The sequence below is a fragment of the Quercus lobata genome, chromosome 4, assembly GCF_001633185.2.
Source record: "Quercus lobata isolate SW786 chromosome 4, ValleyOak3.0 Primary Assembly, whole genome shotgun sequence".
Taxonomy (NCBI): domain Eukaryota; kingdom Viridiplantae; phylum Streptophyta; class Magnoliopsida; order Fagales; family Fagaceae; genus Quercus; species Quercus lobata.
This window is the reverse complement of record NC_044907.1, coordinates 33,340,162-33,367,937: the sequence shown is the minus strand read 5'-3', so window position 1 is coordinate 33,367,937 and position 27,776 is coordinate 33,340,162. Positions and strand designations below refer to the sequence as shown.

Below are 27,776 nucleotides of genomic sequence, written 5' to 3'. Positions count from 1 at the left end.
CCCTGATAGGCGCTCTTTATCTCTAACAAAATTAGTCTTTTAGATACCACAATTGAATTCAACTATGCTAGAGTATTGATCAATGCAACAAAAAGATCGAATAAGTTCCACCAAATCTGTAATCTCCAATAGGCAAGGTTCCTTTGAGTTAAGCAGTGCAAGGAGCTATTTGCAAACTCGATAACCATCAACCAGGTCCACAATTCTAATATCTTGACTGAAGTTCAAGGCTTTCAGTGATAAGTAGGCAGCCGTCCGTAGTTGATCACCTAGAGAGGAAGCTGGTCTCTGCAAGCCACCATAACTGCTCCATTGCTGTCTATAATAACAATCCCAAAGCTCACACAGTACCATGTTCATGTTAAAATGATGAGTTGGTGGTGGCTTCCATTTCAATTGAGCATTTCTGTTACATCCATATAGCCACGAAAAATGTCTTCGGATCCAGTGTGTGAAGTGTTTGCAACACTTTTCCCACCAGTTCAATGAAAGGCATATGCTGACCCAACGAGAGCTTTTTCAACACCCCTGATTCTAACCAACATTTCTGAGCACTGGTACATTCTCAAAATGTATTGGTTCCTTTATAATGCCTCATAATACAAATGAGCACTAAAACAACCATATTTATTTAATTTCTGAAACACCTTGTCCTCCATACCCATACTGATCCAAGCTGAGAACACCACCACAAAGAAATTAGTCCAATTTTGAACAGGCCTCAAATGGATTCCAATGCACCCCACCATTAATCACCTCCATATATTCTAATTTCAAACATCATAGCATCTTTATTTGCAACTAGCTAGAATAGCTTTAGAAATAAAGGAACCAAATGACTAATACCACTCCAAGCATCATGTCAAAACCATCCCTACTTTATATCCAACAAAACTATACAAAGAGTCTCACCCTGCACTGATGGCCTTCCCAACTTCCAACCCATGTGTTGTGCAGAGAGAATTAGAAGGCCGATTGTAACTTGCTATCCTCTTTCTGAGTAGGCAAAGATTTACCTATGTAGAAAAGATGATTCATTCAATCAACATCTACTTTTTCAGTACTGACCTCCAAACATACTTTTACTCTCGCTGTCACTAACTCCTAATTTTTTTATCTTGCGCAAACATTATTGGAGGGTGTAACCATATGGTTTTACACTAAATCCTTATAGAATTTAAATCCAGATATTAACTCAATGTAATTAGTGGTTGGCTTCTTATCATGGATTATCTAAGAAAAAGAAAAGGAAATTCAAGCATACAGGAAATTTCTCACCCATTTGTTCATCATGAACAAAGAGCACACAACATATTACTTCTGGTTTGAGAGAAGCAAGGACGGTTCTTAATAATAGAAAAATCTTCTGCTAGCTTCTCTTTGGAAAGAAACAGAAAAGTGTAACCATGAGTGTGCTTTTACGCATGCATGATATCCATTCTCTGTAAATGGATTTGTTTTCATTAAAAAATATAGACAATGATCTTCAAAGAAGATGGCCAGACAAAGCTACAATCATTCTTAGAAATAAAACTCAGTGCCTAAAAAATAACAAAAATATTCCAATTTATGTATACGAGAAGTAACTTATTCATCTCGTGCCCTTGGACGAACTCCAAGTCCATTTCTTATATTTGCACCCACTTCCAGGAGGTCTTCCACCTATATAAGATATGCAACATTGAGCACATTTTCAAGGATTCAAAATACAATTCAAAAGGATAATTATGTTGACTTTGCTACCTTTAAAAGGTCATATATGAGAATAGAAACACTTATATTTCTTTATAAATGCCACTCTCCATCCCATAAATGAAAAGAAGAAACTTTAGACATGCATGGACACAAGCTAACAGCTGACACAAACACAAAGGGTGGCGAAGGAAACAATAATTAATAAATAAACCAAACACTCGCTTGAGAAAAGTTCTTTAGTTTTAGGTATAGTGAGAGATTAATTATTATGCCAATGTGTTCTAGTTCAAACTGTAACTGGGTTCAAAGCCCACTACGTGCGGGAGTAAACATGGATATAATAATAATAAAATATTGGTTATTATTATTATTTTTTTTATTGGTAAGATACATACTCACTTGGTAGGTCTTACACCAACAAGTTTTACCCTCCACCTTGCCCTTTTTTTTTTTTTTTTTTTTGGGATAAGTAGTTTACCCTCCACCTTGCTCTTTCAAGGAGGTTCCATTCGAGCTGGATCTCACTGGAAATTAATTTTTATTGGTAAGTTAGTCCCCCCTCCCTTTTACTCTTTTCTAGTGATTAGCAATAAGATCTTCAAACATTGTCAAATGAAAAATTATTATCCATTACAAACAGCGAAACAACAAGTGAAGTAAGTTTCATAATCCCTATATAATTAGTGATAATGAGGTGGAAAAGATGCACAATGATTTATTGATCAATTATCATAGCTGATAAATTGTTGAACTCATAATAGCAATTTGTCTGCCAAAAAAATATCAGCTTAGTATAGAATTAAAAATTAGGATTTTAGGTGACATCATAGAGGGTTTGAAGTATGTTTGGAGATGAGAATAGAAAAAGTAGAAATTTAGGGTGAAAAAAAGAGGTAAAAGTACTTGACTCTAACTGTCGGGAGGTTGGAAGAAGAAAAAGAGAAGAGAAAAAAGAAATAAAAGTTTAAAAGATTATCTCTAATATCTACCAAAAGAAAGAGAACATCTTTTTACACCCAAAATTTAACTCAAAGCAATGGAGCAAAGATATAATTGAAACACAATCCCTTCCAAGTAATGACAAACCAACGAAGTATAGCTCAGTTTTTATATATGGCCAAGAGGGCATAATTCCAGTTAGGAGGTTCAAAATTCAGAACCAATAAAGGTAAAATAGAGCTCACATGTGTTGGAAAACTTTTCAAGCATGAATGCTCTCAGTACACCCCAGCTAAAATCACTCATATTTGAAAAAAATCAAGTTGGGGTAAAGGACTCAACTTAACTTCAAATAAAAAATTAGATGACTCATTCTGTTAACAACTAAATATATCAAACAATAGGTAGACACTAAAAAAAAGAAATTCTATTTCCAGAAAATATGAGGAAAGAATATCTGTTTTGTTCAATGCTTATCATGGCATGGGCAAGTTACCACCCGGAAGCACTGCCAACCTTTTTTAACTAAAGCCTGTAATAGGACTAGAACCCTAGAAGTTACCTGTAATCGATAAACACTTTTTGCAACTAACAGAAGACCAAAATCAAATCAAATGTTTTTCTTTTTCCTCTTTCAATTTATTCAATGATCAATGATTCAACATACTCAAATTAAACAGTGTCGACAAATGAACAGACAGGTTCGTTTAATTTTGTTCTCAGGCTGTGTTTCTATGGATCCATCTTCTAGAGATCTTAAGGGAACTCCACCATAAAATTTCTGAAATCCTATCCATCCATATTGGAATAAGTGAACTAAATTTCATCACGTCAGCAACATTTAAACAAACGTTGACTATCGCCATTTTGGTTCAATTTAAATTATTGATGATGTGGCAAACAAAATCTAACCCGCCCATTTCAAAATAGATATAAAAAGATTTTGTGAAGGGTAAAACTTAGGTGCATTATGTTTCCCAATTAAATTCATTACAGTAGTTATGCTTCATTAGTCAATACAGCCTTGTGTTTGAATTTAATTGAGGAACCTAATGTGGTGTACATAAGTAATTGTACCTAAGTTTCGCCCTTTTACGAAACCTATCATTGAATTACCTAAGGACTCCGAAGCAGCCTAATCCGGGTTTCTATCATATGAATTTTGAAGGAGACACATTGAAGATTGCAAAGTAAATCTGCAGATAACATATTGAATCATGTCAGATGAACTACCAAAAAAGACACACAGTTTAAGCAACGACCAAAACTCCTTAGTTCTTCGTAATGAAAATGGTTTATGTTGCAGTTTCCTATGATTCTTTTTTTTTTTTTTTTTTCTCATAAATAGCACATGAATTATTAAGTTGTTCCACACTGTTTCACATTTATAAAACATTCGAAAATTTACAATAAAACAGCCTCGACTTGATATTGAAAAGACTAAAAAGCCCCTAAAATGCCACACAGAGAGAGAGAGAGAAGCAGACCTCGTGGATGCCGGAGACATGGAGGGCGGAAACTGCGGCGGTTGCGGCGGCACCGACGAAGAGGGAGGCGACGGAGAAGGCTTTGAAAGGCATGAAGTGGGAGTCGCCGGCGTGGCCTCTTTTGAAGGAAGATATGGCCCACCCCAACTGGGCAGCACTAGCTAGGGCCCACCAGATGTGGCTGTAGGTCTCAGTCCCAGTCCCACCACCACCACCTTCGTTCTCTGCGATCCAACCATAGATCAGGTTGCCGTCTCCTGAATAAACTAGGAGTGCAGGATACTAATCATGGCTTGTGGCGGTCAGATTTGCAGGATTGGTTGAGCTTAAATGGGAAGTTGAGCAAGAGTGTCATTGATGGGCAGCTCATTTCCAGGCTCGATCAGGTCCAAATTAAGCACATTTATCGCCAAGCAAATCGCTGTGCAGACGCTCTTGCTAGGATGGGTGCTGAGCAGGATATTAGTTTTTTATCTCTTTCTTGTCCACCTGTGGACATTAGAAATAGTTTGGATTTTGACTTATCTGGATTGTATTCGATCAGGCACGGTCCTGAGCTGAACCTTGTTCTTTAGTTTTAATGAATTCGTAAAAAAAAAAAAAAGGATATATGCCATCATTGTGTGGATCTTTCAGTTTGAGGGATCCAAACAAAAATGGAATTCAAACACCGGTGCGCTAGTTTTTGTCCCCCCCAAAAAAAAAAAGTGCGAAACCGAAGAAAGAGTAGAATAAATAGAATTAGGAAATTACCTTTTGCAGAGCTGGCACATTCGCTTCCACATCAGCCAACTTCACTTTAGGACAGTTCACCACTTCTAGCCTCTCCAATGATGGCCAAACTGAAGAACTATTTCCTCCACCCAAACTGACAAGCTCTGGTAAGTTCTTTAATCTTAAGTTTCTCAACTTAGATAGCACGCTGTTGTTTCCATCCCCATCATCTCCTCCTTCTTCATGGCCAAATACTTGCTTTAATTGAGGAAGATCTTTTAATGATAGACTTTCTAGTTGGGGAAGATCTCGAGCAATTGAGATCGGAAACAAATACTCCAGATTTCCGCAATTCACTACCTCAATAGTCTTTAATTTTGGGAAGCCTGTAGGTTGATGGTGACTCTCTATTTCACAATCCCCAACTTCTCCTTCTCTGTTCTGGCCAAATACTTTCTTTAATCGGGGAAGATCTCCTAAGCCTAGCCTTTCTAGTTGCTGAAGACCTCGAGCAACTGAGATAGGAAAGATATATTCCAGTTCTCGGCAATTCGTTACCCAAAGAGTCTCTAATTTTGGGAGACAAATTGGTTGATCTGAAATTATTTGCTTCATTCCATCGCATCCGACAAGAGAGAGTCGTTTCAGCTTTTTTAGACTTTGAGCAAGGGACGGCGAGAAGAGACTGATCAATCTCGGGCATTCACGTGCGTCTAAAACTGTTTTATACCTGTTGGGGGATGGGGTCTCTCTTTTTGCTGGGTTTTCAACCGGGTTTAATGGGCTTTTTACACAGATGAATTAATGTGTGGGTATGATAATGACACCATCTACATTGTAAAACAGCCAGCCCATTAACTCACAAAAACCAACTTCAAGCATAATATTTATTAGGTACTTCTGCGGCGACGTTAAGTACCTAAAACTCATCAAACCCATCAATTAAAAATTGCACTATCTAATTTTGCCTAAATTTCAATTCTGTTGTGTAATTTCAAATTCGTTTAATTCAGTCAGCTCTCTCTAAAACAACATAGTCTTGTGTTTTTCCTTTCCCACCTTTCCCTCTCTCTTCATTTCACCCTCAATTTTAAGGAAAGAACTCCTAGGCCAAAACATTCTTTGCATCATTGTCTATTTGTAAGACTTCCCATTTCATTACTTATTTGATATGGAATAATCTTTTCTTCCACTCTAAGGAGTAGTGTTTTTTGTTTTTTGTTTTTTGTTTTTTTTTTTCACAACAAGGAAATCAAAAAAAAAAAAAAAAAACAATTTAGTTTTTCTTTCTTTACCAAAGAAAAAAAAAAAAAAAAAAACCAATAACTTTTCAAGTCACAACAGAATTTAAGGCATTCACAAAAATCTCCACTTTAACTCAAATTCTACACCAATTTTTTTTTTTTTTTTTTTCCTTTTGAGATAGTCCAACTTAATCAAAGCAACTTTTTTTTTTTTTTTAAATCACTACTTATTTAGCTTAACCCATACTCATGCACACTTGGACTGCAAACTTGTACTGAATATAATCTTCTCCCGAATTCCATAAGGACCAACTAGTCCTAGATATCTCATAATTGACACAATAAATAATCCAATAAATCAACTAAGCTCTAAAACCACTTGTTGAATCCTAATCTAGTCTTACTTGAAATAATAAATTCAACTAACAAATTTAATCAATCAAAAACTTTGTCACAGCAGAATTACTGTATCCAAATATTAATCACACGCATAATCACAGATTTAGGAAAATCATTTGTTCTCAAAAGGAAAAGTCATAGGACAAACTCTAAATAAATTCACTATTATAAAATAAATTACAATATCTTCTTAAGATTATGCCTAACTTGAGATCTACGCCAAATACAATACATCTTCTCTATAGAAAATAATAGAACTCACCTAAGATTTTCACTCACCTTGGATACAACTACTTATATGGTTGTAGCACCCCAAAAATATTTCCTTAGAGAAAACCTAAAATTTATCTTCCTTTCTTTTGGTTTCATGCTCAATTTTAAGATTGTCTCCTCTCCCCACTGGGGAGGTCCTTTGGGCCAAAGTTATCAAATCATTTGCTACACTATCTATTTATAAGACTTTAATTCCTAAACATGGTAGACAAGCATAAATATATTTGTCTTTGATAAGGAAGAAGCTTAGGGTATGTTTGGTAATTATTTTTTTCCCTTTATTTTGTTTTCAAAAACAATTTTATATTTTTGAAACCAAAAAACTTGTTTGACAACTCAAAATGGACAAAAAATAAAAATTGTTCTCAAAACTAAATTTGTGAAGAAAATTGAAAACATGTAAAAGACTGTTTTAAATTTCTAATTTTCAAAAGTCAATGAAAATACGCATTTAATTTAATGAGTTAGCATTAAAATTCAAATCCTAGTAACAACATATTTTAGTATTTTCTATTTTTTTCTTCAAAAACTTTTTTTTTTTTTTTTTAATTTCAACTAACCAAACATGTTTTTTATTTCAAAAATACAAGAATTTTTTTTTTTCTTTATATTCCCAAAAATAAGTTTTTGAAAATAGAAAAAAAAAACTGTTACAATATATAACCTTAAGTTCTATTTCGAGGAATAGCCTTTCCTTCCACACAAAGAAAACCCAAAAAATAACCAAATTGATATTTCTTTTTTCAAGTAGAAAATCCAATTAGTTTTCCAAGTCACAATAAGAATCTGAGGGAATTTTCCAACAAGTGCAACCCTATAAAAGTTTAGGGAGTCTAATTGTATTTTACCTTTGAATTTAATAATTCTTTGAAATAATAACACTGTTTGTATTTTATTGGTCAATACAACCAAGTGTTTGAATTTAATTAAAAAATATAATATATTGCTCCTATGTACTGCATCTAAGGCATTACCCTTCGGAATACAGAGCATGGTTTTTTCTTCTCAAAAAAAAAAAAAAAATGGTTTTAATGGATTGTGATTTATGTGTTTGAAAAAAATCTGGCGTGACATTGAATTATGTTAGGGTGAAATACAAGGGCCTTTATACCGAGTCTATATTAAATTTATTTATTACCAGCACTAGTAAGAATGCAATTAATAATGTAATAATACAACATGGTGTTATATAAATTGAAACGGAAATGGATGTCACTCTTTTATTAGGGAACAGAGGATACAAATATGCTTCATATTTTTTAGAAAAGGAAAGGATATAACGAGCTGGATTTCGAATACAACTACTAGCAATGCCAAAATTCCAATACATATTAAAATATCACAATGAAAAGAAAGTTAGGTATTCGTGAACACAAAAGGCCTAAGGAAATTCAAGATAGTGATGAGCAGGACCACGAACCCAACAACAGTTGCCGTGCTTCTCCAAATATCCCGGAAATATACCTTTCTCAAGGATGCCATATTTTTGTTCCAACTGCTATTGTAGTACTTATCAAGTTTTTCAGTGACTTTACTGTAATAGGATTTTGTTCCCACAATTTCACGGCAAAGGTGGTTAATCATTTTGGCAACTGCATGGTTGCTGCCCAATGAGTTAACAATAATCTTTTTGTCAACAAGCAACTCCACATCTTCCTCTCTGTTGATAAGAAAATCCAATAGTTTGATATAATTGCATATGTAAGCTTCATCTGGATAATGACACTGCTCTAGGGCCATGAGGTTTCGGAAAATTTCTTCAATTCGGTCATGTACCACAAACTCTGGGATTACCAAGCGAATTTGAAAACGCTTCAAGCTTGGAAAATTTTCCAAGCAAATTAAACTGTGGGACATAAGCAATTGATGCTCGGACAACAGTCCGAGTTATCCTTGGATTGTATGTCTAGTAAACATCCTTTTTCTTCAAATGAATATTTCTTCTGCTTCTGATCATTAGGTTCCCACTTCTCGAATATCAGTCCTGCGTTGTCCAGCTTTGTTGCACTATGTGGTTGCTGATCAGTATTTTGATCTCCAATTCCATGTTTGGGTGGATGGTAGAAATGTCTGTACAAATCAGTGAAATGTTTTACGCCTTTCATCTCATCAGTGGATAATTCCTTGTCAGTGGGCAATTTCTTGCGATCAAAAAAGTAATTACAGGCAAGCGTAAGAAAGCATTTATGAAAGCCTGTAATCCCACATTGATCATATAAGCAGTCGAGAATAAAAAATGGAAGCTGATTCTCAAGTAATATCAAGTCTTGCATTATGCCATCCTTTAGGCATTGTTTACTTAAAATATAATCCTTTTCATCTTTTTGATCCTCATTCCTCAAGAAGAGCTCATGATCAATGATAAAGATGGAATCCAATAGAATCATATTCACGAAATCTTTGGGTTGAGAAATCTCTACTGCATAACAATGGCGGATCTCATCTTCATTTTTTTTAATGATGTATTCAAAATCCTCCCGGGATTTGCCAGTCAGACAAAAGAACACCTCTAAATAATTTTCTTTCAGCCCTTGCATGTTCTTTAGTTCGTCATTGTTGCGATGAACAGGGCCTATTGAAATTAACTTTGGAGTGTAGGCTTTTTTATTTACATTACGAAGTCTTTTGGGGACCCTGTAGATGCAACACTTGGGGCCCCAGTTAGGCTCCCTGGGTTGTTTAATGTCAATGATAGTATCATTTTTTTCACAGATAGGCATGGCCATGTTTTTCAATCGTTAGCTTCCTTTTTTCTGTGATAGATAAACAACAATCATTAGCACTAGAATACAATCATTCCAGAATTTAATCCACGAGGCATTACTTGCTCTAGGCTCCAGGCCCCAACCCAACCCAATATACATATCTTCATCAGGACTTTTATTAGGTTTTTTCTTTTGAAATTATCACATAATCATCCGAACACTGTGGCCAAGATTGAAAGATAAATAATTAGACAATTGAATATTTTTTAAGAAAACAATAAACAAAAATTTAGGGTATGTTTGATAACTGTTTTTTTCTTTTATTTTTTGTTTGATAGGCCAAGAACGTATTGACCCCTTGTAATAAATTATTGATTAATTAGCCAAGTTTATTAAATAATCAAATTAACATGCAAGATGTGTGGTAGTACAAACAAATCACCAATTAAACTAAGTATGCAGCGAAAATTAAATAGACCTGGTGATTTGTTTACGAATGGGGAAAACCTGCACAGCAAAAACCTCACCTGATGATTTTAAGGTCACCACTCCCGAAAATCTATTATTATCAAAACAAGCGGTTACAAGTAAAGGAATTCTAGTACCTTATACCAACTTACAGTTGAACCATTACTTCAATACCCAATTGGACTTGATCTGTAGTGACAATCTCTTATTTTCAATGTACGGCTCCCAATACGTGACTAACCAATTGCGCGAATCCCAGTATGCGACTTGATCACTAACTTGAGAAGGATGTTGGTTGCAAAGTTCTTCTATTAATCACATGATAAAGATCACGAAGTTGCTTGATCACAAAACTCTATGTACAAACACAGCAGTTTCTTGAAGAAAAAGAAGAATTAAGGCAAACTAGGTTTTTGATCACAGTTCTCTTCACACAAAACTCTATGGTGTACAAACACAGCAGCTTCTTGAAGAAAAAGAAGAACTAAGGCAAACTAGGTTTCCGGTCATAGTTCTCTTCACACTTGTGGAATTGTGCTCTTATGCAACTTATGTCACCTTTCACGGCCCTTAAAATAATCCTTATATATGTTTAAAACTGTGAGAAAAGAAAGCCCAAATATACATTCATGGATTGGATTGAAATCAGCTCTGAAAAATTGAATTTCATAAACCTTGATAGATAGCCATCTGTCGAGCTAGCTGTCGAGCCACGAGTTTCAACAACTTTTAAACCTCGATAGATGCTAACTATCGAGCTAGCTGTCAAGCTTTAAAATCTGGAACTTGATTACTTGATTTTTAGACAGACTTGCATGGCTTTAACACTTGAACTTGAAACCTTGTTTCTTGAAGCATTAAACACATCCTAGATCTACCCAATTACAAGTAAAGTGCGTTTTGTCAAATAATTAGCCAATTACATAAAATGTTGACATATGTTCCTAACATCAAATAATATATGTCCTAACATTGTTTTCAAAAACAATTTTCTATTTTTAAGATTAAAAAACTTGTTTGGTAACCAAAAATTGACAAAAAACAAAAACTGTTCTCAAAACTCAATTTGTGAAGGAAACTGAAAACATGCAAAAGGCTGTTTTCAGTTTCTAATTTTCAAAAGTCATTGAAAATATGCATTTAATTTAATGAATATGTCTCATTTAATGAATTAGCATTAAAATTCAAATCCTAGTAACAACATATTTTAATATTTTCTATTTTTTTCTTCAAAAAACTATTTTTTTTTAATTTCAACTAACCAAACATGTTTTTTATTTCAAAAATACAAGAAAATTATTTTTTCTTTATATTCTCCAAAACAAGTTTTTGAAAATAGAAAACAAAAACTGTTACCAAACATAACCTAATGTCTTAAACCTAACCTTAATTGTGCATATATATATATATATATAACAACAACAACAACAATTTATTTTAACAACAAGATTAAGTGGATAATGAATCCTCCTTAAAAATAGTGTAAAATTTTTAGTTGATTTTATTAATTGTGCTTATTTGTGTGTGTGTGTGTAAAGATAAAAGGATTTTGAGAGAGAAGGGGAAGGATTTACATAATTTGGCTTTGTGATTTATGTCTATAAAAAAAGAAAAAAATAAATCAAAACTCTTAGTAGCTATATTTTTCTTTTGAATTGTTATTTTACAATGAACCTTAAATATAATGCATATTGGAACTAAGGTTAACTTATTAGGAGAATCCTTTGAGAAGAATAAATTCTAGGACAATTAAAATTCATTGATTTTAGTCAACCAAAGATATCAACATGTGTTGAATGTGATATTTATTAAACACTAACACTTAGGCAACAATTGTGAATAGAGTATTTCATGAGAAAGTTTTATTAGAAACTTGGTTATAATCAATGATTACAACTCCCACTAAAAAGATTAACATAGGCTACATAATTTGAAAATCAAACTATTGGATTGCATGCAATTTCTTTATATTCTTAGCACAGAAGTTAAAATTTGCACCAATCGGATGTTGTTTACTATTCGATTCATAAACTTATTTTTTATACATAATAAGACTACAAAAAGTTAAACTTTCAACATTTGATTGATGACATAACTATTGATCTTTTGAAATTTTGTAATGATGGAGAATATAAGAAGAAAATGTAATTCAAATTTGAATTTGTCAAAATTTACATATAATACAAATATATTTAATGGAGTTGTAGTTTTTGCTACAAATTGGTTTGTATCCCGATTTTGTCCAATTTAGTAATAATTATGACATGATGATATGTGAATTATCTTGAGCCCACTAATGTAACTAAGTCCAAAAAATCTTTCAAAATCAATTAACTTTATTTCAATAGAAAATCTTGTGTAAAGAAAATTTTTCATATTTTTTAGTATTTGGTAGTATAAAAAAAAAATGAGTTAAAGAAAAATTATCTTTGGTAAATAGAAAAAGAGTGGCTTATTTTTAGAGATTGTTTTTCACTAAATTTTTTAGAAAATGACTTTGTCTCACAACAAGCTAAATAAAGGAAATAATGAGATTGTTTTTCCAACTCATTTAAGGTTGCTACCAAATATTAGATAATGAGATAGTTTTATTGAAAATACTTTTTAGAAAATAACTCATTTTTAAAAAAAATATTATCGTCGAAACAAACAAAGTCAACCAAAGAAATCATCGTGTGTTTTTTCTCTAAAAAACGAAAAGAAAAGGAAATCAACATGTGCTGAACGTGATATTCATGAAACCATGGTTTTAAAAAATCAAACCAGAACAGACAGTTCAACCGAGAACCAGACACCAATCTAGTCCAGTTATCAGTAAAAACCGAAAATTAAGAAAAAAGTATAAAAAACCAAAAACCGCCAGTTCAATCTGCAAAACCAAAAACAAGTGCGATTGAACTGGTTTTAAAATGTTTGATGATAGATCAAAACACAGTCATTTTGAACTATAAAAATTAAAAATTAAAAAAAAGAAGAAGATGAAATATAGGTTAAAATTTTTTTAGAACTGTGTACATGTTTTACGAAGAGAGAGTGTGATCCTTGATTATTTCTTGAGGCGGATAACCTTCAGCTTCTTCAACTCACTAATATTTTATCTTGAATTTTGCTACAACGAGAGAGACAGAGAGATAAACTTAAGACTGGAGCATAGAAGAAGCAGTTTGAACTTTGGAGACTAAATAAAAAGAGAAATATGAAGTCTAAATTAGGGAAAATTCTTAGGTACTCTTGGAGTATAGAGAAATAGTCATCCCTCTTCTCACATTTATGATAGACCCTATCATAAATTTAATGAGTAGACCCCCTTATAAATGTGAGAGGATGAGTCACTATTCTCCCGTTATCCGTATTCCATGAATACTTAAGAATTACTCCTAAATTAGTGGTATTAAGTGGAGTAGGTGAGATATTTAATGGGGAGTGTCTAGTTATTTATTACTCCCTCCGTCCCATTTTGTTTGTCCTGTTTGAAAAGTCAAACTTTTTAAAGGAATATCATTTATTGTCTTGTCTACCTTTTAAAAATGTATAAGTTTTCAAAATTACCCTTAAATAAATTTATCAAAAAATTGAATTATTAATAAAATATGGGTCTAATAGGAACATTAGTAAATTAATAACTTTTATTTTTAGAAACAAGACAATATTTTGGGACATCCCAAAATGGAATAGAGGACAAATAAAGTGGGACGGAGAGAGTAATACTTTTTTTCTTTATACTTCCTAGACCTACATACCCACGTTACTTTACAGCTCATTATTTGCATGCTGCTCCCAAATAACAACACTACAACACCCGATTTTCTATCGTCTTCAGTCAAAAAAAAAAAAAAAAAGCATCTGATTAAAAAAAAAATATGGTAGTAACCAAATAATTATATATAAGTACTAAATATATAAATTAAATAATAAACCAACCTTACTACTACTTTGTTATTATTTATTGCTAATTTGATATTTTTTATTGGAGTTGATTTGATACTTATATAACTTCTTATATATATATATATATATATATATAAATCCCCCTCAAAAAAAAAAAAAAATTATATATGAGTTGTAGAATAATTTTCTAAATATAGTACGAGAAAACTAGACATGTATATATGTATATATAAACTAAATATTATTAGTTATAAATTTATTATATATATTTTGTTACTTTTTATAATTTTAAAATTATTAATTATTTATTTATGATGTCATTGGTTTGATCACCAGTCGGACCAAAAAACCGATAACTACTCCCTTTTTTGATTCATTAACTATACCGATTTTTAAAACCATGCATGAAACCCCAACACTTAGGAATCACAAAGAGTATTTCATGAGAAATTTAGTAATAAGTCACTTTGGCATTAGGATGTTGCAAGATCACGTTATTGTAAGAGAATTATGTTAATAATAATAATAACCCGTATTTTTTCACACACAAAACTTTAACATACGTTATAAGCAAATAAAATTAGAATCAAATAATAGTTCCAATAGTCTGTTACTATAACAATTAATTCCATTAAATAAAAAAAAAATGTGTATACAATGTTATACATCAAACTTGAAGAGAGAGAGAGAGAGAGAGAGAGAGAGGTTAAAATCACCTACAAATTAAGTGAGTTTTTCAATTAGCTTTTTGTTGAAAGTTGCCAAATTATAGTTGTACTTCAAAAAATTGAGATTGTTAAAACGTTGTATATAAACAAATAAGCTAAAGAGTTAAAAGAAAAAAAAAAAAAAAAAAAGCTAATCAAACTTATACAATATATAAAACTTTTAGAATAAAATAGAACATGTTAGGTTAAAAAAAAACAACTTTAAGAACAAAATAGAACACATTAGGTAAAGCAAAAAAAAAAAGTAAATAATTAGGAAGACAACATATAATGAACTTAGATAAAAAAAGAAAGAAGAAACTACTACATGTTAGGAATAGATCCAACAATGAAAACATTTTTATATTGAGATTGCTTGTTAAACCTGGAGATTAATGTCATTAATATTTTCATTTATAATATAATTTTAGTATACAAATGTACATTGAAAATGAGTTAACTAAAACTTAAATTTAAATTTAAATACTAAAGGCTCGATCTAACCAAGTTTAGGTTAGATCGGGTTCAGGTCCAAAACTAATTGAAATAAATATGACCCATGCCATATTTTGTCGTTTGGCCTATTTTCCTAGGTCTACATTTGGGCTCATAAGAGAGAAGAGTACGCCTTGACCTATTTGGCATCAGTCTGCGTTGGTTTATGGGTCTTGGGTGAAGTTCTACAATGGTGGTCGACAATGCTGTAATGAAATAGAAAGGGAATTTTGTCAAGAGAGGAGAAGAATGAGTGAGGTGACTTGGATAGAATATGAAGAAACGATTAACAATAGTTGGTAGTTCGAAAACCATTCTTTCATCGCGCTAAGAGTCTAGTAACTCAATGGAATTTGCCAATTCTCCTATAAAAGAGAATTTGAATTCAAACCCCCTTTACTTCTCTACATAAATTAATTGAGTACATTTAGAGATCGACCTTACAAAGGTAAAATTTTAAATCGATTGAACATGAAAAAACAAGTAACCAAAGTTTTGGTTTCTTGGAATCCTTCCTTTTATTGCACTAAGGGTCTGTTTGAATACTGCTTATTTTACTGAAATTGAAAACTTATTGCTGAAAGTACTGTAGATAAGAGTAAAAGTTAGTTGAAATCGTACAATGGGGCCCATAAATAGTACTAAAAAATGCAGTGGAGTCCATGAATAGTAGCAAAAATAAGCTGAATAGTAAAATAATTTTAATTTTTCATTGATATTCGAACACACACTAAATGTGAGTTTGGATAGCGGCAGAGGAGCATTTTCAGCATTTGCGTTTTTGGCTGGGTCCCATGGCACTATTCACGACCTAGCCAAAAACACAAAAACGCGCATACCAATACATTTTTGAGTCCCACGGTACTATTCACATATTTAAAAATTATTTTGCTATAGTATTTTTAACATCAGTTTTTAGTTTTCAGCAAATAAGCGGTATCCAAACACACCCTAAGAGTCTTATAGTTTAGTGAAATTGTTCAATTCTCTTAAAAAGAGAACTTTAATTCGAATTTCCTTACAATGACTTTTGAGTGGAGTTGTAGTGTGTCTTCATGTTAAAACCCTTTTCATTCTCTCTTGTGTATGTGTGTGTTTGTTTCTAAAAAAAAAAAAAAAAAAAAAATCGAATTTCCTTTAGTTGTTAAAGGAAATTATTTGAGTAGAAAAAAATTTAGAGAACCACCTTAAATAGAAAATTTTTAAATAAAATTCCAAAGGGCACGCTACCCAATATATATTAAGTGAATTAAATTATTAAATGGTCAAATTTTGGCAAATTATATTGAACAACAAAAATAAAGTGAAAGGATGGACTAAAGAACCTGCAAATTTTCTTTTAATTAATGAGAATGCTTGTACACTTCAAGTCTTCCAAGGGACAGCACAGTTGGCTAGAGATCGTGCCCGGTGAAGCAAGCTTACTAATTTGGATCTTTCATTCTTTCTCCGCTCATATAGTTAAAACTCAATCATAAAGAAGATTTCTTGTACGATTGATGGCTATTGATCCTAAATCTTGTTGTCCTATTTATAGTGTAACACCCCCTCTCCTTGTCCATTTCAAGTGGTTGAGAATTTATTTTCTAACAAATAGTCTAAGTACACAACTTTTGTGACATAACTATGATGTAATGCATTGTGAGTGGTGCAAACAAGTGATGAATTCATGTGTAAATAACTGTCTACCACTTATAGTTGACTACTTAAGCTTTTTTTTTTTTTTTTAAATTTAAGAATTAACTAATTCAACAAGTTGTAACAAAAAGTGTGACAAATTGTGTGATCCTAAAAGAATTCATTTTCTAAATCTAAAAATGAACAAACTGTCATGTCAATTAAAATTTTCAATATTGTTAAGAGTCTATATATCTTTAAATTTGTAAAATTTAATATGAACCATAAAATAGATGAAAAGCATGAAACACATTATGCTCCTATTATGTCATTTTCACGAATTTACAAACATCTCACCAACTAAATATTATCCTTTTCCAGCTTTAAATTTATAATTGATTTCCAAAATTAAAATCTATGAAAATCTTATGAATAAATCTTTGTAGGACCTAGCATTATTCTTAAGCTGTGTGAAACGAAGACTTGCACTAATTTGCCATTGTCATTTTCGCAAATACAATAAGAGCAATGTTACATATATATATATATATATATACAGAATTTTATAACAATTTTCATAATAGTTGAATTGACAAACATTTATTAATTTTTATTTGAACTTACCATGTACATCATCTTTTTATTTATCATTAGTAGGGGTGTCCATGCAACCCGTTTACCTGACCAAACCAAGAAACTCGCCTGGACCGACCCGCTCGCTGCCCGACCCGACAACTTTGGCGGTCGGCAGCGGGTCTCAATCCTCCAAACCTGATTTCGACAGGTCGAGTGGCAGGTTTTCTCCTCTAAAACCGCAGCCACCCGACCTGCCCGACCACCACTTCAGATGAAAGCCTCCTCTGTTCAAATCTGACGACGATTAGCCGGCTTTCACTTAGACCAGCGACGATTTTGCTCAGATCTACTTAGATCCGAAGATTTTGGCTCAGATCTGGCAATATTTTTCAAAACATCGCTCAAATCGGTGACATTTAAGCTCAAAAATCGCTCAGATTGGTGATGTTTAAGCTCGGATCGGTGACGTGTAAGCTCAGATTGGTAACTTTGGCTTAGATCCAGTGATATTTAAGCTCAAATCGGTGACGTTTCACTCTCCTCCAACCAGATCCGACAACAGTTCGTTTTCCTCCGCTAGTCGCCGCCGTTCATCAGTTTCAACCGAACCGACCGATCATTTTTAAGAATCCAATCCAACTCGAGTTGTGGTGATCGGCAGTCGGTTGCGGGTTTGATTCTCTCCCAACCAACCTGAGCAGGTCGAGTCCGGGTTGGGCACAAACCCGACCCGGCCCGACCCGTGGACACCCCTAATCATTAGAAATCTAGCTACCGCATAAAAAAATATGGAATTTTTCTTAATTTTTTTGTCTATTGACTTTCATAGACACTAATGATTTAAAGCATCACTTTCAACTTATATATAAGCTGGCTGGTGAAAAGTAAAGATCTTACCATTGCAGTGGGATTGACTTTGATATGGATAAAAATAATGCTTACTCATGCTAAGGCATGAGCTGAAGGCTAAAGCGACAAGACATAAGCTGACGGTTACGGTTAAACCCATCGGTTTCTACTGACAGGTATTGACGAAGGGAGATCTAGTAGGGGCACTGTGGGGAGTCCGCAAGGCGTGCCCAAGGGCTGACACCATTAATAGGCTGACGCCATTAAAGCTAAAGGGGATGGAATAAGTTGACGACCTTGGTATAGAATTGCTTGCTACCCACGATTGCATATGTAAGGAAATGTCTTGCCCTCCACGTTTGGCGCTACTCAAAAGGATTCCTATGAGGAAAGGATTCCGTCAAATAAGCCCAAGAAGACTCCTATAAGGAAAAGACTTCTAATTCAAAGAAGAGAGGTATCATCTGCTACTATAAAAGCCCCAATACCCTCACAAACCAAGGTACGCATAATTTACCACTCTCTAGCACTCTAGGGTTGTGAGAAATTCTAACTTGACCTTTGGAGGGTATTTGGCCGGCACCACACCGGTGCTCTCTGCAAGGTCTTCTCTTTTATGTTGTGCAGGTGCTATTTTGAGTGTGCAAGTATCGTGTGGCTCACTGGTGACTTTTTTGGCATCATCAGTTGGCACCGTCTGTGGGAAAAATGGTTTTGTAGTAGATTTGTAAGTCATAGCAAATGCTTCCTAGACAAAGAGTTGCATGGTACTTACTCGATCAATGGCGACCACCAACAACGTTTAGGAAGACGAATCGCGACCGACTACTCTTGAGAGACAAGTGCAGACTCTAACCGCAGTTGTGGAATGCCTCACCAAGCAAAACAAGATTTTGGAAGAATAATTACGTCGGAAGGTAGGACATGGTGCTCAGGAAGAGGACCAGGAAGGTACCAGTGCTGAGCGACGAGACCGAGTGGAACTGGAGGGTAGTAACGCCCCAAGCAGACCGGAGCAACAAAATGTAAGCCTCCCATCCCTTACGGATATAACTTCACCGCCTGTTGCTGCAAAGATACAGGCAATAAAGGAACAGATGGAAGTTATGATGAATGCCCTCAAGGGACGAGTGTCCAGCGATCTTAACGATCTCGTTAACCGAACCAACTCACTGTTCATTGCCTTCGTCAATTCCTTCCCCCTATCGCATAAGTTTCGCATGCCACAGATAGATAGTTACGACGGAGTCAAGGACCTTCTAGATCAACTAGAGACCTTCAAGACCTTGATGCACCTTCAAGGAGTAGCAGATGAAATCATGTGTAGAGCCTTCCTTACGACGTTGAAGGGTGCGGCAAGAATTTGGTTCAGCCGGTTGACGCTCAGTTCCATCAACACTTTCAAGGAGCTAAGCGCTCAGTTTACTGTGCACTTCATCGGGGGACATAGGTATAAGAAGTCTACGGCTTGCTTGATGAGCATCAGGCAGCGAAAGGACGAGACGCTAAGATCCTACATATCCTGCTTCAATAAGGAAGCACTCTTGATCGACGAAGCCGATGACAAGATACTTGTAGCGGCATTCACGAATGGGCTGCGGAAGGGAAAATTTTTGTTCTCCCTATACAAGAACAACCCGAAGACTATGTCAGAAGTACTTTACAAGGCCACCAAGTACATGAATACTAAAGATGGGCTGTTGGCTCGAGAGGAAAAGCCCAAGAAAAGGGAGAGACAAGAAGATACATGGCAAGACCAAAGGTGGAAGAAGGCAAGAACAGGAGACCAAAGGGATGAAAGGTGCTCTAGGACCCCAGGAGGAAGATTCACAAGCTTCACCCCGTTAACTGCCCCAATAGACCAAGTCTTAATGCAAATCAAGGACGAGGAGGCTTGACCTACTCTAGAAAGTTGAAGGGAGATCCTAACAAGCGATCGAGGGACAAATATTGCCGCTTCCACCGTGACCATGATCATGACACGGCTGATTGTTATGACTTAAAGCAGCAAATCGAGACCCTTATCAAGTAAGGGAAATTGCAGAAGTTCGTCAGAAAGGAGAGAGCGGATCCACCTCCTTAAGATCAGCCCTGCCAACGGGATAATGAGCGCCCTAAACCCCCTATAGGAGACATAAGGATATTCATAGGGGGAACGACAACTACTGGGTCGTCAAAAAAGGCCCGCGAGACTTACCTCAGGATGGTCCAGAATGTCCAGCTGACGGGCTCCGTGCCAAAGATAGCGCGAATTGAAGGCCCCATCATCGGATTCTCGGAAGAAGATACGCGACGACTTCACCACCTGCATGACGACACGCTTGTTGTCGGCATTTAAGTAGGGGACTACAACATGCACCGAGTGCTGGTCGACAATGGCAGCTCGGCGAATATCCTATACTACCCAGTGTTCCAGTAAATGGGGATTGATAGAGAATGATTGATTCTGACAAACGCCCCGCTTGTCGGTTTTGGAGGAACAAGGGTGTTCCCCCTAGGCGCGGTCACAGTATCTGTAATGGTAGGTGACTACCCTCAGCAGATCACCAAGGACGTAACATTCCTAGTGATCGATTGCTCATCTGCCTACAATGCTATCATCAGACGACCCACCCTCAACTCGTGGAAGGCTGTAACCTTAACCTACCACCTAATGATTAAGTCTCCTACTGAATATGGAGTGGGAGAGCTACGTGAAAATCAGGTGGCTGCACGTGAATGCTACGTAGCCATGATGGAAATGGATGATCACCTCCAAGCTATGAACATAGAAGAACACTGCACGGTGACGAAGCCCATAGAGAAGCTTGAAGAGATACTTCTTGACGACTCCAAGCTCAACCGAACAACCAAAATTGGAACCCTCACTAATCCTGCGCTCTGTCAAACACTCACAACCTTTCTCAAAAGTAATCGGGATGTATTCGCCTGGAGCCACGAAGACATGCCAGAGATAGACCCTTCAGTCATGGTACATAGGCTGAATGTGTCGCCCTCCTTCCCACCCATTCGACAGAAGAAGAGGGTGTTCGCCTCGAAGCGAGATCGGGCCATAGCGGAAGAGTCCGCAAACTACAGGAGGCAAATTTCATTAGGGGGGTTTACTATCCCGATTGGCTGGCGAACGTGGTGATGGTTAAGAAAGCTAGCGGAAAGTGGCGAATGTGCGTGGACTTCACCGACCTTAACAAAGCATGCCCCAAAGACAGCTATCCCCTCCCACGAGTCGACGTTCTAGTAGACTCTACGGCTCGGCACCAACTGTTAAGCTTTATGGACGCTTTCTTGGTTTACAACCAAATCCAAATGCACGAAGCTAATTAGGAGAAAACTTCATTTGTAACTAGCCAAGGCCTCTTTTGTTATAAAGTAATGCCATTTGGCCTAAAAAATGCAGGCGCGACGTACTAGAGGCTTATGAACAAAATGTTCGCACAGCAAATTGGGAGGAATATCCAAGTCTACGTTGACGTCATGTTGGTGAAAAGCTGAAGGGAGGAAGATTACTTGAAAGACCTCAGGGAAACATTCGACACCCTTCGTTCTTACAATATGAAGCTCAATCCAAGAAAGTGCGTCTCCAGAGTAACAGCGGGGGAATTCCTAGGATTCATGGTGTCTCAAAGGGGCATCAAGGCCAACCCGGACAAGATCTGGGCCATAATGGAGATGGCACCCCCAAGAAATGTGAAGGAAGTACAAAGTCTCAACAGAAAAATAGCAGCACTGAATAGGTTCGTGTCAAGGGCAACGAACAAGTGTTTGCCCTTCTTCCACACGCTGAAGAAATCATTTGAGTGGACTGCTGAGTGTCAGCAGACATTCGAGGAGTTAAAAGCTTATCTCTCTTCCCTGCTGTTGCTAAGTCCATCGCAGCCAAGAGAAGAGCTTTTCCTCTATCTGGCTGTCTCCCCTGTAGCCGTCAGCGCTGCCTTGGTCAGAGAAGAAGAAAGAGTGCAAAAGCCCGTGTATTACGCCAACCGAGCGCTTCGCAGTGCCAAAGAAAGATACCCACCTATGGAGAAACTCGTCTTTGCATTAGTTACAGTAGCTCGCAAACTCAAACCATACTTTCAAGCCCATACGGTGATCGTCCTGACTGACAAGCCCTTGCGGCGGGTGATGAGCAACCCTAATGCTGCAGGTCAATTGGCATTATGGGCCATAGAATTGAGCGAGTTTGACATCCAGTACCGCCCGCGGACTGCCATCAAAGGACAGATCATCGCGGACTTCATAGCAGAATTCACCCACGACGAAGACGAGGGGGCAGAGGAGTCTCGTCAGTGGAGCATACATACAGACGAATCATCCAACAGGCAGGTTGGGGGGCCGGCATCGTACTATTGTCACCCAAAGGAGACACGGTTGAATGTATGGTCCGTCTCGACTTCCCCACCACCATCAATGAAGCGGAATACGAAGCATTAGTAGCAGGCCTCGACCTCGCCAAAGTAGCGGGAGCCGCAAGCGTGGTCATTTACTACGACCCTCAAGTCGTTACTAACCAAGTGAATGGAGACTATGACTGCAAGGGTGAAAGGATGAAGAAGTATCTGGATCAAGTAAGGAGAAGAGTAGATGACCTAGAGGCCAAAATCAACCAAATCCCTAGAGGAGAAAATAAGCAAGCCGACTGTCTTGCCAAAGCCACTTCAGTAGAACATATGATCACCCCCAGAAATGTACTCTCTTTTGTTCAGCTTTCTCCACTAATAGATTCCGACGACGTACAGGGGATAGGCTCTGAAAGTAACTGGACCACACCATTTGTTTCATACTTAAAGAACAGCGTCTTGCCAAATGGGAAGGAGGCTGCGAGAAAGCTAAAGGTCCAGGCAGCGAGATTCGTCTTGATAAAAAATGTCCTATATAAAAGAGGCTTCTGCCATCCATATATGAGATGCTTAGGTATGGAAGAGGCGAACTACGTCATGAGGGAGGCACACGAGGAGATTTGCGGAAACCATTCGAGGTCAAGATCATTAGTGCACAATCTTGTGCAAGTAGGGTATTATTGGCCCACCATGTAGAAGGACGCCGAGGCTTATGTCAAGACCTGCAACAAATGACAAAGGTTCAGCAATATTATTAGACAACCAATAGAAGAGTTGACCCCAATGACGGCCCCATGGCCGTTTGCTCAGTGGAGATTAGATATTATGAGACCATTCCCTACAGCAGTATGACAGCTGAAGTTCCTGGTAGTGGGCATTGACTACTTTACAAAGTGGGTGGAAGCTGAAGCCTTGGCCACCATTACGAAGAAGAACGTGCGGAGTTTCATCTGGAGATGCATCGTATGCAGGTTTGGCATCCCTGGAGTCTTAGTCTTGAATAACAGGAAGAAATTCGACAATGACTCCCTCCGAGACTTTTGCTCGCAGTTAGGAATAAGAAACCACTACTTCTCCCCCGCACACCCTCAGGCTAACGGACAGGTCGAAGTCACGAACCGATCCTTGCTCAAGATTATCAAGACTCGGCTCGAGGGAGCAAGGGTATATGGCCTGAAGAGTTGCCAAGCGTATTATGTGCATACAGGACAACGACAAGGATGCCCATAAGAGAAACACCATTCTGGCTAACGTACGGGAGCAAAGCAGCCATACCAGCCAAGGTCAAACTCACAAGCTATAGGGTGCATAACCACGACGAGAGCAAGAACGACAAGGTCATGCGTTTACAACTTGACCTAGTAGATGAAGTTAGGGCAGTGGCAGAACCAAGGCTAGCACGATACCAGGACTGCATGGCTAAAAACTACAACTCCCAGGTCCGACACAGAGATTTCCAAGTTGGAGATCTCGTTCTAAGGAAAGTTATAGGCACCGCAAGAGACCCCACCCAAGGGAAGCTCAGCTTTAATTGGGAAGTACCTTACCGGATCACGTCATGGCAGAGGAAGGACACTTACCACCTGAAGACATTAGACGAATGGAAGCTACCACATCCATGGAACACCGAGCACTTATGGAAGTACTACCAATAGAGAAGACAACATGGAGAATGATGCCCCCTTTTTATTTATAGTCAACCGTAGCGAATTTTAGTTATACTCCTCAGTTTCATCATTTACTTTAGTTTTTGCAACAATACCTTTTTTCCTTTTAAGGCCAAAGGGCAGGATTTTTTCTTTCTAGAACTAGTTTTTTCTACGAATGCATGGCAATAAGAGGAGTTTATTAAAAAATGGCTGAAGTTTCTATTTACAAATTTATAGTTCACAAAAAGTGAACATCCCTAAGTCTGCAAAAAGTGGACGACTTTAAGTTCACAAAAGGTGGACGACTAAGTTCACAAAAGTGGACGATTTGAAGATCACAAAAAACGACGGTCTCATCAAATGGATGAGATTATAAAAATGACAAGGTCATTAAGTCCATAACATGGACGAAGCTATAAAGCCGACGGGCTTATTAAAAAAATGACAAGATCATTAAGTCCATAACGTGGACGAAGCTATAAAGCCGATGAGCTTATAAAAAATGCCAAGGTCATTAAGTCCATAACATGGACAAAGCTATGAAGTCGAGGGGCTTATAAAAAATGACAAGGTCATTAAGTCCATAACATGGACGAAGCTATAAAGCCGACGGGCTTATAAAAATGACAAGGTCATTAAGTCCATAACATGGATGAAGCTATAAAGCTGACTGGCTTATAAAAAATGACAAGATTATTAGTCCACAACATGGACGAAGCTATAAAGTCAACAGGCATATAAAAAATGACGAGTACGATAAGACCATAACATGGACGAAGCTATAAAGCTGATAGGTCTATAGAAAATGGTGTGTTCATCAAAGTAGACATGGTCATAAGGTTAGCAACACAATCAAATGCCCAGAGGTAAAGCTCATGAAATCGACAAGCTTATCAAACTCAAGGGATAAGATAGACGAGCTCAAAAAGAACATAAGTTGATTTCCCATAAGAAGGACGAGCCAGTGTTAACGGATTTAAAAAAAAAAAAAAAAAAAAAAAAAAAAAAAAAAAAAAAAAAAACAAACAAACAAACAAACAAACAAGTCCATCCTTAAAGTTAACAGGTTTCCCAGGACAGACGGGACTGCAGGCCGACGAATTCATTCTAGGCATCCAACATACAACGCATCAACAAGTAAAAGGTGGAAAATGACGGAAGTAACATGCCATATAACAAAATAAACTATTTACAAATAAAAGCCCAAAAGCAAAAGGGCACTTAAACATTGTTTGCAAAATAAACGAAATACACGTAAAGTAAAATCAGGTAGCAGGAGCATCAGCAAGGTTCCCGTCATCTTTCTGAGACTGAGGGTTTTCAACATCCACAGGTATAACTAAAGGGTTGGAAGCAAAAACATAAGGAGGATTGGTAGCCGGTTGGGCCAAAACGACGGTGCCATCATCCTTGGGAGGAAGATTGGATCCTAAGGAGTTGTCACCTTCATCAACAGCGACGTCACCAATAGGCATCATCGGCTCAGGTTCATCCATTGTGATCCCAAATAAGTCCAAGTCTGGAAAAGACGATGCGACCTGTTTAAGGCAGTTGTCAAACCCAATTCCATAGTATTCAGCACAAGAGTTAATGAATGATTGCGACGCCTTGAATTCCGCAATGGCGTCGGCCCCAACCTTCACCACCTGCTCTTAGAAAGATGACAACTCTTTCTGCAACATCTCCTTCTGACGACCTGCCACCTCCAACTTCCCCTTTGTCTCCTTTAGCTCACTGTTTAGAGTACAAAGGGCATCCTTATATTGCTCCTGCTCCTTCATTAAGTTTGCATTATGCTTCCTAACCCGACCAACGACCCCCTCCTTGGCAAAAAAACGGTCTTGAAGGGTCTTAACATGCACCAAGGCCTGAAAAAGATACAGGCGTCAGTCAATGAACCAGAAAGAGACATAACCAACTTAACCTGAGGAAGCAAGCATACCCTAGTAAGATCGAAAATAGCTGACATTCCCAAGTCCTCCATCCCTAATTAATCGTAGGGCCCTATGTCCATTGGCTTTATAAAAGACTCCACCTCCTCGATGACATAGTCCTTATAAGTCAAAAGGCAATGAGGTATTCCGATGACGGGACCGGAGGAAGTCATCACTCCCTTGCCCGCACCCTGGCTTGACTTGAGGGGTGACTTCTTAGGAGGCACATCCTTTGGAGTAACGGCAACCTTCTTGGATGGACGGTCGTCCTTCCCGTTAGGCTTCCCTTTTGAGACCTTAGAGACGGTCTTGGGGGCTGACGAGGATACCCCCTTTGTTTCCTTCGCTTTCCTCTCCTCCTCCTTTTTACGGGCCACAGCAGCCCTCACCCTTTGTTTAGCAGCTTCCATCTCTGCACAAAATAACTAACATTAGTAAGACAGGTAGAATGAGTAAACTGACGGAGGCGATAAAGAATCTACTTATGTCGTTGAGAAAATTCATCCAACCTACGAGCTTCAGCCGACGGTTCAGGACCCCTGCAATACAAGTGAATAGTGTCAAGAGTAATCAAGTCCCTACACTTTCATTGCTCGAATGGGATTTCAAGAACCCGACGAATGAACGCCTCCTGCTCGTTAGTTATAAGTGGACGGGCGCAAGCTAGAAAAGAAAGACAAAACGACGACATTAGAACACAATAAATGGAGCAATAAAAAACTAAAAGTTGACGGTGTTAAAAGCAAAAAAAAAAAAAAAAAAAAAAAAAGCTATTGGTGTTAAAACCTGAGGCTTTAACTATTGCCCAAGTATTTTCAAAACGACGAGGCATGGTAACCCACTCTTCTGGGCGGCATACCCAATCACACCCCTCAATGAAAAAGCATCTACTTTTCCAACTCCTGTTGGAATTTGGCATGTCAAATACAAGTCTTAAGTCCTTCTCCCGGACAGAAAAATGATAAGTCCCTTTAGATGAAACGATCTGACGAGGTTTGTAGTAGTAGAAGAACTCGTCTAAGGAAAGCTGACGGTTCCCACCACTTAGATGACCCCACAAAACCTCCGCCCCAATAAAAGTCCTCCATGCATTGGGGGCAATCTGGCTGACGGATAGCCCCATGAAGTCAACTAGCTGACGGTACAAAGCCGTCAGTAGTAACCTTAATCTAGCAACAAGCACAGCGTCATACATGCCGACGTCTGCAGTCATCCTTATAGCACTTTTCCTTTTCCCTAGGGAGATGGATTGAGATGTGGTATGGGATTTGGAAACGGGTACGTAATTCCTTGAAAACCCTGTCACTCATTTTTGGCAAAAATTTGTTAACAGCCCAATCCTCGGGAAGGATGAAGGGACGATTTCCTCCAGGACTAACTGAAGCCTTTTCATAGGATTCCTCGTCACCCTCATTCTCGTCCTATCTCCGTCACTCTCTCCCTCCCTTTCATCCTCTCCTACTACTTCCTTCTCAACTCCCTCAATGTAATCTTCTACATCATTGCCAGGAGACTGGGCTGACATTTCCCTTTCTGACGACCTAGAAAAGCTGTCGGACTCTTGACTTGAACCAAAAACTTCGTCGTAGCCCGCTCCATCGTGGACTGACGACTATTCACTCGACGTGTCACTTAACATCTGGCTACCCACAAGTGACGAATCCATTCTAATTACCTAAATTGACGTCCTCACTAAAAATTGTTCAGCTAGAGCAAAAATGCAAAGAAAGAAGAAAAAAGAACTTACTAGTAAATGAACCTTGGAGGAAGGAACAGCTTTAAAAGTGACGGCGTTGGCAA

At 37.2% G+C, this 27,776-nt stretch overlaps 3 protein-coding genes across 3 annotated transcripts; 1 reads left to right on the top strand and 2 right to left on the bottom strand.

Moving 5' to 3' along the window:
- Positions 1–1,352: 1,352 nt before the first annotated feature.
- Positions 1,353–5,551, bottom strand: LOC115984197 (putative disease resistance protein At4g19050). The gene is made up of 3 exons (XM_031107160.1): positions 4,875–5,551; positions 4,122–4,610; positions 1,353–1,662 (listed from the first exon to the last, which is right to left on the bottom strand). The coding sequence occupies exons 1-2, from the start codon at positions 5,448–5,450 to the stop codon at positions 4,584–4,586; spliced, it is 603 nt and encodes a 200-aa protein (XP_030963020.1). The 5' UTR covers positions 5,451–5,551; the 3' UTR covers positions 1,353–1,662; positions 4,122–4,583.
- A 2,556-nt stretch (positions 5,552–8,107) lies between these two features.
- LOC115985072 (UPF0481 protein At3g47200-like) lies at positions 8,108–9,477 on the bottom strand. Its single transcript, XM_031108042.1, has 2 exons — positions 8,599–9,477; positions 8,108–8,563 (listed from the first exon to the last, which is right to left on the bottom strand). Exons 1-2 carry the CDS (start codon positions 9,475–9,477, stop codon positions 8,108–8,110), a joined length of 1,335 nt encoding a protein of 444 aa, XP_030963902.1.
- Positions 9,478–19,375: 9,898 nt separating this feature from the next.
- LOC115985070 lies at positions 19,376–19,954 on the top strand. Its single transcript, XM_031108041.1, has one exon. The coding sequence runs from the start codon at positions 19,376–19,378 to the stop codon at positions 19,952–19,954; it is 579 nt and encodes a 192-aa protein (XP_030963901.1).
- The last annotated feature ends 7,822 nt before the right edge of the window (positions 19,955–27,776 follow it).